The sequence below is a fragment of the Spermophilus citellus genome (genome assembly GCF_964194105.1).
Source record: "Spermophilus citellus genome assembly, chromosome: 2".
NCBI lineage: Eukaryota > Metazoa > Chordata > Mammalia > Rodentia > Sciuridae > Spermophilus > Spermophilus citellus.
Window position 1 is genome coordinate 79,737,869 of NC_138183.1, and position 16,256 is coordinate 79,754,124.

A 16,256-nucleotide genomic window follows, 5' to 3' on the forward strand; every position below is an offset into this window, starting at 1 on the left:
GCCGGTTCCAGAGGCCTGGAAACCAGAGCCAGGTTCCTCCTCTTGGCTGGGCGGAGCCAGACCCGCTGGGAAAGTGGAGGGTGCCAAAGCGCAGCGCTGGGTTCAGTAGCCCCCGGCGCTGCAGCTCTGTGCAGGGAGTCCGGGGCACACCGACCTCTCTGGGGGCCTGTAGGGGACCGGCAGTCACCAGCGTGGAAGCGCGCCGCCCTGGACCCGCCCAGACGCTTCGCCCCGCCCGGATATTCCCGGCAAGTGGCCGAACCAGCCTGACGAGCCCAACTCGCCGGGGCTCCCAGCAGCAGCAGGTGGCCCCGACTTCCCAGATTCGCGCTGTCCCGTTGCGCTCCGGAGCCCGGTCGGCTGTCCTCGCCGGCGGGATGGAGGCGGACGGGGACCCGGAGGAGCTCGCCCGTCTGCGCTCCCTCTTCGCTGCTTGCGACGCGAACCGCTCCGGGCGCCTGGAGCTTGAGGAGTTCCGCGCGCTGTGCGCGGAGCTGCGAGTGTTGCCGGCCGATGCCGAGGCCGTGTTCCAGCGGCTGGACGCCAATAGCGACGGCGTCATCACCTTCCAGGAGTTCGCGCGCGGCTTCTGCGGGGCCCGGCGCGGAGGACGGCGCCGGGGCTGGGGGCCACTGGAGCCCCCGCCTGCTACTGCGGAGCCGGGAGCCGAACCCGCGGACTGCGACGAAGACGTGGACATTCTGGAGGACGCCGCGGATCTCTCCGCCCCGTGGGGACCGACGAACCCGGGTCGGGCTTCGCAGGACTTCCAGGCGCGACTTGGAGATGAGGCCAAGTTCATCCCCAGGTGTGTGTGCTTCAGGGGCGGGAGGTGATGATGGCATTTCCTGCCTTCTCTGCTGCACTGCCTTCTGTCCTGAACTTTCAGGACATGCAGACCCAGTGGATCTGGCTCTTCTGTGAGTTGCTTTTCTCTGTTCAGCAACTTACTTTAACTTTGCCAAAAAAAAAAAAAAAAAGTTAAGGAAATGCGCTCACATAATCCTGCTGTAGGGGGAAAGTTTCACTTGCTGATTCTGAGCCGTGCAAATGGCACTTTGTTAATTACAGGTGCCACCTTGAAACCCGCAGCCTCCATTCAGGCACACAGCACGAGTTTAGGAGCGCTCCCTAAGTCTCAACTGGGCCCTATTACGTCATCCTCTACTCAAGGCCTTCTGGTTGCACCCTGAGGCTAATGCCTGAGCAGTTTGCCAATTTGGCATCCTTTATAGTAGCTTTTAGATTTGTTATTTTCCCAAGACTAGGTAGAAGAGAAAACTTGGTCAGGCATATACATTTATTCACTGATATTCACTGATGCCTACTGTGGGATAGGCATTTTACAGAGTTCATGCCTTTAATTTTCAGAATTCATGGAAAGAAGACTTATCTCTGATTGAAGGAGAAACTGACCCAGAAATTAAGGTACTTGGTCGGTTAATTAAAGACCAGGGATTCAACTCTCACTTTTTATACACTAGAATAAAATGACAAAATCATACTGTATATTCATTGCCCCTATGATTCTGAGAGAAATAAATAATACTAAGTTACTAACTTAATTTCCAGGGGTTAAGGGAATGGCGGCAGGTGGGATTTCAGGGCATGGAGGGAGAGATGCTCAGAGCTTTTTTCAGTTTCATTTGCTTCTGTCCGTGTCTTGGTGTCACAGTAGGTCTCCAGCTGCTATTTCTGCTTTTCAGACTGTAGTGCTGAACAGGCTTTCCTGCTTCCTGTTTGGATATCAGCTGACAATATATTGAGCTCTAGATGTCCTTATTGATATAAGAAAGGCTCCGTTTTAGTGATCAGAATGCATATCTGAGACTTAAAACTAAAAAAAGGAAATAGTCTTGGGATTTGTCAGTGTGCTTGTTCATTGGTTCAAGGCTCAAGATCTGGGAGTCCTTGCTTCCTCCTCTTCCCAGTGTCTCTCTCAAGTCTAGAAAGTAAGGGGAATACTGTGCAGGGGGAATGACTCACTCAGGTGAAAGAGGGAGTATGTGGAGAAAGTGGGTGTGATACTGATCCTTTCTACTGTTTACAAGTGAGATAAAAATGCAGTGCCTCTACCAGGGAAGTAGAAAATTTTTACATTACTATGAACTATATTGTTTGTTTGAGTCATCTTTCATCCTGTAACTTAGTTTGGATCCAGCTAATTTTTTAAAAGTAATAATCTTAGGAATGAAGCAGGGTGAGTCCACATCGTATTTGATGTGTGTGTGAGAGAGAGAGAGAGAGAAATCTCTTTCTCACAGATATCAAGTCTGCAGCAGATGTTTGACACTTGATCTTTAAATGGCTAGTGACATTTTTAGGGTCAAAGTAGATACTAGGAGTAATATCATTGGTGGAATTACTATTATCATGCCTTTCCAAATTCTCCAGAGGCTATCAAATTTAATGGGCACCAGTGTCACTTGGTAGACTTGTGTCCTAAGTCCTTCCAATCTGAAATAAACAAGTATACTATTTGCCTTCCAGTACTTGTTAGTGGAAAAGAACTAAATTGAGTTGCTTCATCTGATTGTTACCATGGCAACCATTAGTTGTTTTGGTAAATTGGATTGCTTCTCCTCTACTTCCTCATACAACTGTTCATCTTTTCTTCCTTCCATCCAAATGTGATAACAGTCTTTTGTTATTGATAATGCTGTTGTCATTATTTCAACCAAATTAATTCTGCAAGCATTATTGAGTACCCACCATGTGCCAGATACTGTCATAGGTACTGTCCTAGGTACCAGGGGACAAAGAGAAGGACTTGGATGTAATTCACACTCTTAAAGATTTCACAGTGTGTGTGAAACATTCCCCCAAAGTTTCATCAAAGAACATGTAAGGACTGGTGGTGTAGCTCAGTGATAGAGCACTTGCCTAGCATGGGTGAGTCCCAGGGTTTGATCCCTAGCATAACTCTCCCCTCACCCCCCACCCCCCAAAAAAGCTACACACTTTTAAAGGCAAGAGGATCATTTGCAGAAAATGCCATATATTGTGGATGTAACCTAATACACTGCTGCAAGTAGAAATTTTCTTAAAAGTTTTGGAATTTTTATCTTTAAAAAACATCAACTAGTTGTTAATTTTACTACATGATATGTTGGGCCTTCTTTTAATATAAAATATTATATTTTCTTCTGAGGGAAAAATTGTTTTTCTAGGAAGGTGTGCCCTTCCATCTGTGGCTTTGTTTCCTACCTGAAAGTCTATCTTATCTGGTGGTGCCCCGCCCTTAATCTGGGGGAGGGCAGTATTCATATCTAGTTTGAGAACTGTGGATACTAAATATAATAATGTTTATTCCTATAGAGGCAAAATAGTAGTGTTAACAGGATTTCCATTTCAAGGATCATTCAAGCAAAATATTAAGTGATATTGACTTTAAACTACCTGGTCCCTGATAATTGTGAGATTAGAGAGAAAATAATATTGCATTATAAAACAATGTTAGAACACCCTTTGAGATGTGTGCCAAAATTGTTTTCTCTTAGAAAACTCAGGGGCCACTTCCTTGAAGTCTTGGGAGGGGAGAGTCCCAAGGAGTGTGTGACCTGTTAACCTGAGCCCAGCAGGTATACATGGTCTTCAAATAAATGTTTATTGGATAATCAAATAAATTTGTATTTTTTATTTCTTTAGTTTGTAAGTATTTAAAGAGTGCAGTTACTTTATGCTGTGTTTTCTCCATTTCTTTTGTAGATTCCTCCACTGTTTTTTGTAAGTTCCTAGCATAAGCTGCTGGTAGTGTTCAAAGATTGCCAAGGAGAGGAAGAAATAGGGTGCATGTGTGTTGAACTGTTGGTAGCGGGCAGAGGTGGGTGAGGGAGACTGAAGGAGAGTTCACCTCTTTCCTATAGTCCAGATCTGTATATTTTCAGAGTCTTAACTCCATTTCTATCAGTTTTAAATTGTTATTTGTGAATTGGTTCACTTTGATAAATCAATTTAGAAATTCACATTATCAGTCAGGAATGGGATCATGCAGTTGGCCAAATAGGGCACCTACTTAGGTTGACTGTCTGTCTGTTAACATCGTGATTGGTCATCTACCAGACAGGGCTAGGCAGGATTTTTTTAAACAACCAACATCATTCCTGTGTGATTAGTTGTTTCACATTGTTTTGCGGAGTTTTTGCGTACACCATTTAGAAAGGGATGCTTTTATTTAGTAATTTAAAAACAAGAAACTTAATTGAGAAGAACCAAGACCATACATGTGTGAACTATACAAATACTGGGAAAACAGTGTACATCAGCATGCCCCTCTAACTAGAATGGTGATTACCAAATTCACAATTGAACATCAGCTCTATTTAGCTGTGCATATTTTAAGAACTGGAAGCAGAGGCAAAGTTTCCTTACTAATCAGGGTTCTTTTGTATTTCTCTGCCTCGGGTTCCACTTTAGCCCTTTCCAGTGTGATTGTTTTCTATTGTAATCCTGTAGCTGCTTCCTCAGCGCCCTGCATTTCCATGACCTTGGCACGGTAGGAAAGGGAGGAGAGATGGAGGGAAAGAAAGATCTGCACAGAGAGTGATACCAAGATGGAGGAGAGAGAGGGCACCATGAGGGGGAGCAAGGTAGAGATCAACCAACAAGGGAGTGGAATGGAAGAGGGCTGTTTCTGAGTCCATTGTGCCTCAGTTTTCTCCTCCTTTCACTCACTGAGCTTTTGGCACTGATCCACCTACAGATCCACCTACAGATGGGAGAGGAAATTCAGCTTTTCTATTTTTGATCTTGGCTCTTGACTATCTTCAACATGTTAGCATCTTGGTACTTTGGTGTGTGTTGATAGTGTTTAAAGATAAATGTATATTTTCATGCACGTGGCTGGTAATATGTGGTTGTCTGCCGCAGTCTTGGCTGGGCACCGAATCACGAGCCACTCAAGCAGGAACAAAACTTTATTTTGAAAAAGCCACCAATACTCTGTAGGCGCCGGCAAGCCAAACCCGGTCCTCCCACGCGGGCATCTACCGGACCCTCCCGTCTCTCGGAACCGGGGGTCCCCCGGACCTCCCCCGGAATTTCCTCCTACTATCCTTCCCCAACCAATGGGAACTCTCCATGAGTCCCGTAACATGAGTCTGGTAGCAGGCCAGGGTGAACAGCGGGAGTCCAATTTCCATATGAATGTAAATCTTAACATAATCATATCTCAGTGGCTAGCTTGCGTCACTTTACAACCAAAGGTGCCATACATCATATATTTGCTTGTGGCTCCTAGCATCTGCCCCCTTCTGTTTAATTAAGCAACAAGCAATGTGGCTAGGGACCGTGCCTGGTAGGTTGTCCAATTTAACATATGGTTCTTACCCGTCATGGGAGAACTGACATTTAGGCGTCAGCTTCCTGTCTTAGGTTGAATCCACTGTAATCAGATCAACCCGTCACTGACTACTGGTCCAGCATTCAGCCATGCTTGTGGATAGGCCTATGCACCAGTGGGGGGGTGAGGTTCTTGCCTCACCTCTGTTGGCCCCCAAATTTAGCCTTGGTGCCAGTGGGGGGGTGAGGTTCTTTGCCTCACCTCTGTTGGCCCCCAAATTTTAGACCATCACTAGTAGAAGGGAGGAGGATACAGAAATGCCACGACACCAAGCCAATTGATGGCTCCTTTGGAAAAATTGTGTCACTGGTGACACCATCAGCAAAGATATGCCAGTATTACCACAATAAACATGGGGTGAGCTGGCAAGGAAATGGCATCACTGGTGACACCATCAGCAAAGATATGCCAGCAGTACCACAATTCGGTGCACCAGATGATATTTCACAATGTATTCAACTGATATATAGTCCAGGCAAGTTCTGCAGGCAGTTCAAATTGGAGGAGTCTATCAATATGTCCATTTCCTCCCAAAGTAAATCAAGTCCTTGATTGAGCATTACTTGTTGAGTTATATTCATTGATGCATCAGTTTATACAGTTTACTGTGATAGCTATCATAGAAGCTGTAGTTTGGTTTTATCTCAGTCTTCACCGGAATTGGGATGGAGATGGAAATTCTGGCAATGATGCTAAAGAGACATTATCCTGAACAGAATTATTAAATATAATGAAAAGGAAAGGTGAAAGTAAACAAACAGATCTGTTAAACTCCTTTAAAAACAATCCTTAACAGCTGTTTACCTAATTTAAATTAGTAAGCAAACAGATCTGTTAACCATCTCTAAAAACAATCATTAACAGCTGTTCACCTAATTTAAATTAAACCATATAAATCACGTGAATAAAGAAAAAATTCGGATCCATTTTTTCATGAGCGCTCCTCATATAAGAAATATGGACATACACACATACAGACATACAACACAAAACAGAAGTGTGCACACAACATACAACACATAAGACAATAGTAAATAAAGGCCTTGTAACTATACCTAGGTGAAATCTCCATTGCAATGTTTAAAAACTCCACAGTCAAAAAAATAAAACACAGTCAAAAAATAAAACTGATCAGAAAAACATTAACCTAGGTTTGTATGAGCTCAAAATTAAAATAGAACTTTATGATGTGGGAAAAATGCAATAATAAAATAGATATTGAAAAAAAAAAAAAAACACCTTGGTTAATCACTGTCGCAGATATGTGAGAATAGCCAAGCTGGAGCTCTGGATGTCAGCTGTTATGGATTTGAGTCAAATCATCTTTTTCTGTAGAAATTGTTTTAGTTAATCTCTCTGGAATCCAAATCGGTTGCTGTTCATCCTGTGGGAAAACACAGACAGCGCCCCGATTCCAGACTATCACTGGATCCGGGCCTTTCCATTGTCCTGTTAGAATATCTTTCCAAAGTACCTTAGGCTTATGTACATTTTTTGGGTACAAATGTCTTTCCGCAGCACTAAGTCCCGATGAATCCAAATTTAAAAAGTTTAGAGTAAAAAGGGTTATTTTAAGTTTATCTTTGGGGGATATATACCCCTTCCCAATTCCCTCCTTTTGTTTTAATAAGTACATTTTAATAGTTTGATGAGCTCTTTCAACTATGCCTTGTCCTTGTGGATTGTATGGAATTCCTGTTATGTGAGTAATGCCAAATGATGAGCAAAATTGTTTAAAAGAGGTGGAAGTATAACCAGGACCATTGTCCGTTTTTAACTGTTTTGGAACACCCACAGTGGCAAAATTTTGTAAGCAATGAGCTATAACATCTTTAGTTTTTTCTCCGGCATGAAGGGAGCCCATCAAAAATCCGGAAGAGGTATCAACTGTAACATGTAAATATTTTAATTTTCCAAATTCTGGCAAGTGTGTGACGTCCATCTGCCAAATATGGTTAGGTATCAGTCCTCTAGGATTGACTCCAAGATTAACGTGTGGTAAAAATGTCACACAATTTTGACATTGTTTTATTATATGTCTGGCTTGTTCTTTAGTTATTTTAAAACGTTTTTGTAAAGTATTAGCATTGACATGGAACCTTTTATGAAAATTTATAGCTTCTTCTATTGTGGAGAAAATATGTATGTCATGTGTAGATTTATCTGCTAGTTCATTGCCCATACTAAGGGCTCCAGGCAATCCTGTATGTGCCCTGATATGACCTATAAAGAATGGATCTTTTCGGTCCCAGATTAGACTTTGTATAGCGGAAAACAAAGAGAAAACAGTAGAAGAAGATGAAATCCTACCAGCATCTTCAAGGGATACTATAGCATTAACTACATATTGACTATCAGAAAATAAATTAAATACAGAATCTTTAAACATCATAAAAGCTTGTAATACTGCATTAAGCTCTACCTTTTGAGCTGATTGCTTGGGTACTAAAAATGTAAAAGTTTGATCAGGAGTAACTACTGCTGCTGTACCATTGTTTGACCCATCAGTGAATATATTTGGAGCATTTATGATAGGGGTTTTTCTTGTCATTTTTGGAAAAACTACAGGATGCTTAGACCAAAAAGACAACAAAGGATTAGATGGTAAGTGATTATCAAATGAAACACTAGTTTTACACATGATTATTGCCCAAGTATTTAACTCATTAGCTAACTCATCAATTTGATCCATAGTATATGGAGTAATAATTTTATTGGGAGAAATACCAAATACTCCCTTAGCTGCTTTTATTCCTTTGAGTATCAATTGTCCTACAGCCTCAGGATATCTAGTAAGAATAGTGTTAGGAGAATAAGATAAATGTATCCACAATAATGGACCTTCCTGCCAAAATACTCCTGTAGGAATATTTTTTGTTGGTAGTACAATAAATAATAAAGGCAAACTTATATCAATTCTATCCAAATGCATATTTTCCATATATGTTTCAATGATTTTTAATGTTTTTCTTGCTTCAGGCGTTAACATGCGGGGTGAATTTGGATCTGATGGACCTTTTAGAATATCAAATAAAGGTCCTAACTCTCCTGTTGGTATGCCTAGATAAGGCCTTATCCAATTTATGTCTCCCAATAACTTTTGAAAGTCATTAAGTGATCTGAGTTGATCTACTCGTATTTGAATTTTTGGTGGACGGACCATGGTTGAGGATAATAGAACTCCTAAATAATTAATTGGAAGATTTAATTGTACTTTATCTATTGCTATCTCTAGATTATAATTTTTCAATAAGTTTGTAAGTGTGGCATAACATTCTAGTAATGTGTTTTTATCTTTATGTGCCAATAACACATCATCCATATAGTGAAATATTTGTAGTTCAGGATTTTGATTTCTAAGTGGCTGGATTGCTTTATTAACATAAATTTGACACATAGTTGGGCTGTTAGCCATCCCTTGAGGGAGTACTTTCCATTCATATCTCTGATCAGGACCTTCATGATTCAGTGCAGGGATAGTAAATGCAAAATGTGGACTATCCTCGGGATGAATTGGAATTGAAAAGAAACAATCTTTAATATCTATAGCTAAAACATGCCAGGTTTTTGGTAAAGCAGACAATTGAGGAATCCCTGATTGAGCAGGTCCCATAATAACCATCTCATTATTAATGGCTCTTAAATCTTGTAATAATCTCCATTTACCAGATTTCTTTTTAATGACAAAAATGGGAGTATTATGGGGGGATACGGAAGGTTGTATATGTCCTTCCGCTAATTGTTGTCTGACCAAGTCATGGGCTACTTGTATCTTTTCTTTAGTCAGGGGCCACTGAGGAACCCACACTGGTCTTTCTGATTTCCAAGTAATTTTGATTGTCTCAGTGGCCCTTTCTGAAAACCCAATTCATGTCTATTTATTTCTTGATCTATTTGAATAGGTGCTGTCATACCTTGTTCTTGTTCTCTTAATCTTTTTTCTTTCCTAAAGCCTTGTTTAGCCCTAGTAGTGGGCGCGTTAGGATTGATGTTATTTGTTAATGTCAATCCTAATTGATCTAGGACATCTCGTCCCCATAAATTTACAGGAAGATGATCTAATACATAGGGCTGTATAGTTCCTTCACATCCTTCAGGATCCCTCCAATCTAATACCATTGCGCTTCTATCGGGATTAGTCGCCACTCCTAGGCCTCGAAGCGTTTGAGTGGCTTGTTGTAATGGCCAATGTTTTGGCCATTCTTGACGAGAGATGACACTAAGGTCAGCTCCTGTGTCCAGCAGCCCATTAAAGTCATGTCCTTGAATATTTAATTTTAGCATTGGGCGAGAATCTAAATTTAAAGACAGCATAGCCCAATCTACACCTGTGGAGCCTAATCCCTTGGAACCTCTTTCTACATTACAACTGGAAAATTTATCATGCAGGCTGGGTATTATTAATAACTGTGCTATTCTATCTCCTGGTGAAATTACTGATATACCTCTTGGAGAACTAGCTATAATTTTTATTTCACCCTCAAAATCGGGATCAATTACCCCAGGACTTATCATAAGTCCTTTTAGTGTAGAAGAACTGTGTCCCAATAATAAACCTACTGTTCCCTGGGGAAGAGGTCCTTTTACTCCTGTGGGAATGATTTGAACTCCCATCTCTGGAGTTAGTACTGCTCTGGCAGAGGCGCAGATGTCCAGCCCTGCGCTCCCTCTAGTTTGTCTGAGGGATTTAATGGATAATGCGTCCTGGGCACTACCTTGATGGTGCTGTTGGGTTCCTCCATTGCCCCATATATTTGTGGTTTTGGGCCCCGGGGCATTGGGCCCTCTAATCCGTTTTTTGGCAGTGGAGCTTGATACCTTTCTCCACGATATCGTGGGTAAACACTTGGTCCTTGTCCGTTTTTTGATAACGGAATACCCTCTATGGTGGTTTGAGAACGGCATTCATTAGCCCAATGTTTCCCTCTATGGCATCGTGGGCAAATACCCGGTATTCTATTCCTTTGATACCCAGCTTTGTTAAACCCTCCTCTTATGGGGCAACTCCTTTTAAAATGTCCTGTTTGATTACAATTATAGCATGTTTTTGGCCTGGCATCTAAAGCCTGTTGTACTGCTGCTAAGACTTGCCCTTGTTCATTAATGTCTCTACATAATTTAATATATGTGTTTAAATCTTCATGTCTCCATGGTCTAATGACCTCTCTGCAGCAACGATTTCCTTGGTCATAAGCCAGTTGTTTTATAAATGGCATTACCTGTTCTGTATTACCAAATATCCTAGAGGCTGATTGAATAAGTCTATCTACAAATTCAGCGTAAGGTTCATTAGTTCCTTGTATTACCTTAGATAATTGACCTTGTAAGTCTCCATGCCCCTGTAAAGTTTTCCATGCCCTAACTGCATCTACAGCAATTTGTGCGTATACGCCAGGGTCATATTCAATTTGCTGTCTTTGACCCTCATAAGGTCCCTTTCCCAATAGCATCTCTATATTTCTTTGAGGGTAACCAGCTTCTGCATTTCGCCTAGCTGTCTCCATGCAAAATTCCTCATTGGCAACCTTCCATAACAAATATTGTCCTCCGTTTAGCACAGATCGACACATGTTAGCCCAATCTGCTGGTGTCATGTCCAAGTTGGTAACAGATTCGACCATGCTTATTGTGAAGGGAGCTTGCGGCCCATAGTTTGTTACAGCCTCCTTTAATTGCTTTATTGTTTTGAAATCTAAAGTAAGGTGAATTCGTTGCCCTCCTGCCTGCTCAAGTACAGGGCATGCTAATCTTTGGGGTTCTGTCTCAGAATTCCGTCCATCAACTACGGGAGTTGAGGGCCGCTCAGCGGTAGATGGAGCTGTTGGTTGAATTACGCCCTCTGGTGATAGAACGGAGTTAGTAGCAGCCTCCTGTTGTAATTCTCCACCTGATGGCTGCTTTTCCTCTAAGCTTGCTTTCTTTAAATTTTCCTCTGACTAGCTTGAGAGACCTTCTCTTTTGCTTGACCTAGCGTTTTTTCTACCATAGTCTGGACCTCTAACAATTTACTTAACAGTTTTTCGGTTTGTTTTTTACTGGATTCTAATCTACTATAAAGGTAACGTAACCCAATAAGATAGGATAAAACAAAGCCGAAACAGAATGAAACAAAAACGGAGCAGAGAATGGTTGTATCGATTTTCTCTTTCTCAGGGCCAAATAACTTCAAACCTTGAGCCAACCATTTTTCCCAGTTCGCCTGAGAAAATTCTAGGGCTAGGGAGCTCGAAATAAAAACAAAATAAATCAAAACAAGAACACATTGTTTTTTGAGATGGGCACCCATCCTGTCACCTTCCCTCAGGGGCGAGCAATTTTACTCACCTCTAAGCTTCAGGCGTTCCCCGCACGGGCCGCCAAATCCCGCAGTCTTGGCTGGGCACCGAATCACGAGCCACTCAAGCAGGAACAAAACTTTATTTTGAAAAAGCCACCAATACTCTGTAGGCGCCGGCAAGCCAAACCCGGTCCTCCCATGCAGGCGTCTACCGGACCCTCCCGTCTCTCGGAACCGGGGGTCCCCCGGACCTCCCCCGGAATTTCCTCCTACTATCCTTCCCCAACCAATGGGAACTCTCCATGAGTCCCGTAACATGAGTCTGGTAGCAGGCCAGGGTGAACAGCGGGAGTCCAATTTCCATATGAATTTAAATCTTAACATAATCATATCTCAGTGGCTAACTGGCGTCACTTTACAACCAAAGGTGCCATACATCATATATTTGCTTGTGGCTCCTAGCAGTTGTCATCCAAGGAGATGAGATTTCTTCCAGCCTTGCAACATAGTGATGGATTGCACACCAGTGCTGAATGAGGTTCAAGGCTGTTTTAGACTGTATGTGGCGTTTACCTTTGGCACTGTCTTTGAGATCTGTTAGTGTATTAGCCACAGGCATTCTGGAGATCTCTCTGCTTTCTGGATTCTGATCGAGGATCCTAATGTCTGTGTCTTTATCTATATCTATATCTTTACCTCTATCTCTTTATTATCTTTACTGTTGCTGTTCTATTGCTTTTCTCTCTTTAATATGTCTTTTTTCATAATTATATGTATTATTACCCTGATGAGTGGGAGAAATCTGTCTTTTAGAATCACAAATATTCTTTTAACCTTGGAGCCTTTCTTCTGGGCCTTGTATAAATCCATGCATGGCTTAGGTCTCATGGGTTCTGCTTGGTCACTCTCATTCTGATATTTGAATTCAATCTCAAGATAGTAGTTTCTTTCCAGCCTTCGTCTTTAGAGGACTCTCAGTTTTGACCACGTGGACAGTGGCTTTCTGACTCTCAGATCTCACTTGATTGCTCAGAGCATGGCTCTCAGAATTTGAAGAGAGATGATTTATTCTGTCCTTATGATTTAGATAAATAAAAAGGCTTAAAACTGAGTGTACTCGGGAAGACTAGACTTTAAGAACATAGACTGTTCTCTAGCTTTTCTTTGAAGCCAAATTTTTTATTTACTCTTCTCCCCAGTTATTGTTCAAATTCATGGTTGTAGTAATCCTATCACTCTGAGCATTTAAATCTTTCTCTGTTTCTTCATTTCTGCCTGGGTTACTCAGTATTTTTTCATTTGTAACATAAAAGTAGCTGCATCATGCTGATCTGCCCTGAATAGAAGTTTGGAAGCCCATAGCTGAAAGGACAGGTGGCCTTTAAGAAGCTGGGAAAGGTCACAGTGCGGTGGTGATTCAAAATGTGCTTCCCTTTTCTCTTCTAAGAGGGTATATACGATATGTGTTCTTGCTTTATATATAACTCATTGCAATTTAGGTAGCACTTAAACTTGACAGTGGTATGTAGTTGGAAGGAAGTATTAAGAAGAGATTATGTATCCTGAGTGTTTAGACTGCTTCATTTGACATTATTAGTCTTGTATCAGGTTATAAAATGGAAAGTAAACACTGTATCCTGGAGGAAAGTTGTAATGGTGGAATTTATCTCTGACATATGTTGTCCTTGGAATCATTTTCTCAAACATACAAGTTCATTGCTTCAACTCGTAAATACCCAGGATCTTCCAATGATAATTGCTTTTGTCAGAGTAATTAGGAAAGTGAAATTTACTGAATTTTATCCCTGAAAGCCTTAGTCTGCATATCCTAGAAAAATCAAGATATATTGATGCAGTAGCACAAACATGTTTCTTTCATTCCTTCTCTAATTCACTGTTGGCATTGTCCTTGATATCTCACTGGGCACTGGTGAGAGTCCATAGAGCTGACTCTAACCTTTAGAGAGTTCATTATCTCACCTTCTTAAATACTCAGGAATTTTCGATATATATCTCATGGTATCTGATATTTCTCATGGTATCAGATGCAGAGCAATGAATGGAAACATTCCTCCTGCCTTACCAGAACACTGTTCACCCTGGACTGTGGATGTTTTATGTCAATGTTTCTTAAAACTGGGGCCACAGATCCTTTCAGACATTTACACATATGTTCAAGAGTTGTAGAAGACAGACTTCGTGTTTTCTTTTTGGACGTGTTATCAGACAAATAAATGTGAGCACATTCAGAATCACATGGATGACTCCTGCATTGCAGATTTAGCTATGCAGTTTCAAAAAACCTATCTTTATGTTTGTGTGGCATATATGTAGTCGTGTAGGTGGACAATCAAAGAGGAAAGGTGGGCTTGGTATATGAATGGTGTGTTCACATATGCCGAAGTTGACTGAAAACCCAGAGTGGTGGATTTTCTATTGTGTCAATAAAAAAGTGATGGGAAGAATGGGGTTTGGTTCACAGAAGTGCACCCAAGAGAGCCATGTGGAAAATGCCAGTACCACCTTGCCATTGGCTGTGGAGATTTAGTTTTAGTGAAAATGTTCTCTGTCAGATTGGCTAAACTGCAAAGTTTAATTTTGCTGATTTTTGTTAATGTATGTTGATATTACAAATGTGTTGGAGCTATCAATATAAGAAATTTATGTGTGATTTTCATGTCTGTTCATAATTAACAAATGTGGTGTTAAAAATATTTCAAGTCATTTCTGGCATTCTCAGGAAATTCTTTATTGATGTCTACAATGTAGTCAAGTATGATAGATATTATTCTAAATGGACTTGAAATCCTCAAGAACTATATAAGTTTCACAACATTGGTCTATTTTTCTTTATTTTCTATTTTTCATATTAATTTTCTTCATTTAAGCTGAGGACATAATACTGGGGAAGAAGTTCATCTTAAATTACTCAGTTTTAAACAAGGAATGTTTTTGTTCTTGTTGTATTCTTTTCCCAGAGAAGAAACTCTTCTTACCTTTCTCCTATAATTTCTCATTCATCCATTCATTTTTTTCACTGAGAAAATGGTGTTTTGTAGCCATATTTCCTGCCCCAAAGAAAAGTTTCCTGGGCATGTTCTCTCTATCCAGAAGGTGACAACAGCAGTGATCCTTACTTCTCAGAAGAGAAGAATCGTGGGATGGATAGCCTGAGTCCAGCTCTCACTGGTTGTCAGGAATCAGGCAGATCAGCCCCATCAATGGAGCGTCCTCCACTCTCAGACAGAGAATTCATGCCTTCATGCCTTCCAGAACATGCAAAAACTCATCCTCTTCATGGTGGCACAACAGCTCCATCCAGAGGGACTCCAGGCCCCTGTGAAATGAGTCCAAGTTCCCTTTCACCCTTACCACTATGAGCTGCAATTGAAGAAATGGAGCAGGGCTCACAAACCAGCAGGCTTCCAGGGCCAGGCATGTACCTTGATCCAATGACTTGGAGTCTGTGGCCAGTAAGGGCCTGGGCTTCAAATGCTAGGGTCAGTCATACCTCAGCTCTATCACTTCTCAGCTATCCATAGCTGCTACATAGAATGTAGGCTCACTGTTGCTAAGAGTGCTGGATTTTAGGTGGACATTTTCAGTTTTGCATGATCTGTGAAGGTCAAAGGATGGAGACAGGAAAGATACCATTTGTACTTTGCAGCCTCTGAATCCATACCTTGTAAATGCAGCTGTCAGGCCTGATTTTGTTTTAATGATCTCTGTTAATCTGAGCTTCTGGTTCTGTGATATCTTAACTTCAAATTGAATGGTGTTACTTCTTTTCCTTTGCAAGTTTGTGGGGTAGTATTTTAACCTGAAAACATTCTATCTTTATTTTCTTTTTTGCTCTTGATATTATTGCACTTTGCAGAGTTACCCTATTCAAACTTTATCAAATGTTGCTGAATAACATTTTCTACCTCCATGTTAGGCTGTCCTAATAAGTCTGTCTTTGGGGTCAGAGGTTGAGTTCTCAATGTAATGGGATGTATAGGATTCCTTTTACCCTGATATTTTCACTTTTTTTCCCTTTAAGTCTGGAAGTACTTGGCTGTCACGTTTTTAAAACATGTAAGAAGTCAATTGGAATGGAATGATTTATGATTAAAATTATGAGAATTTAGTTATATGTGGTCATTTCCTGGTATTTCAGTGTTATTTTCTTTATTGTTAGAATATTTTATCCTTCATGTGAAAACTATTTATAGGAATTTATTTCTTTTTAATTGGTATTCTTTCTTTTTTTTTTTTTTTAAAGTGTTTGTTCACTATTTTATTTTTTATTTATTGGCGGACGGACACAACATCTTTGTTTGTATGTGGTGCTGAGGGTCGAACCCGGGCCGCACGCATGCCGGGCGAGCGCTGTACCGCTTGAGCCACATCCCCAGCTCGGTATTCTTTCTTTATTTTATTATTTTGTTTTTACTTTTCAACTTTTTATTTGTATGAGAAAGCTTTTTTTGGTACTATTTTTATTTTTTTAAATTTTTAATGGATTTAAAAAAATAAATGATAGTGGAATGCATTACGATTCTTATTGCACATATAACAGCACAAGTTTTCATATCTCTGGATGTATATGAAGTATGTTCACACCAATTTGTGTCTTCATACGTGTACTTTGGATAA

General features: G+C 40.8%; 1 protein-coding gene across 1 annotated transcript in view; it reads left to right on the forward strand.

Moving 5' to 3' along the window:
• Positions 1 to 266: 266 nt before the first annotated feature.
• Positions 267 to 16,256, forward strand: part of LOC308642277 (ras and EF-hand domain-containing protein-like) — a 72,536-nt gene continuing 56,546 nt past the window's right edge. Inside the window, exon 1 of the mRNA XM_081281125.1 lies at positions 267 to 808. Within this exon, the coding sequence (XP_081137251.1) occupies positions 378 to 808 (431 nt within the window). The 5' untranslated portion in view covers positions 267 to 377. The remainder of the gene's footprint in view (positions 809 to 16,256) is intronic.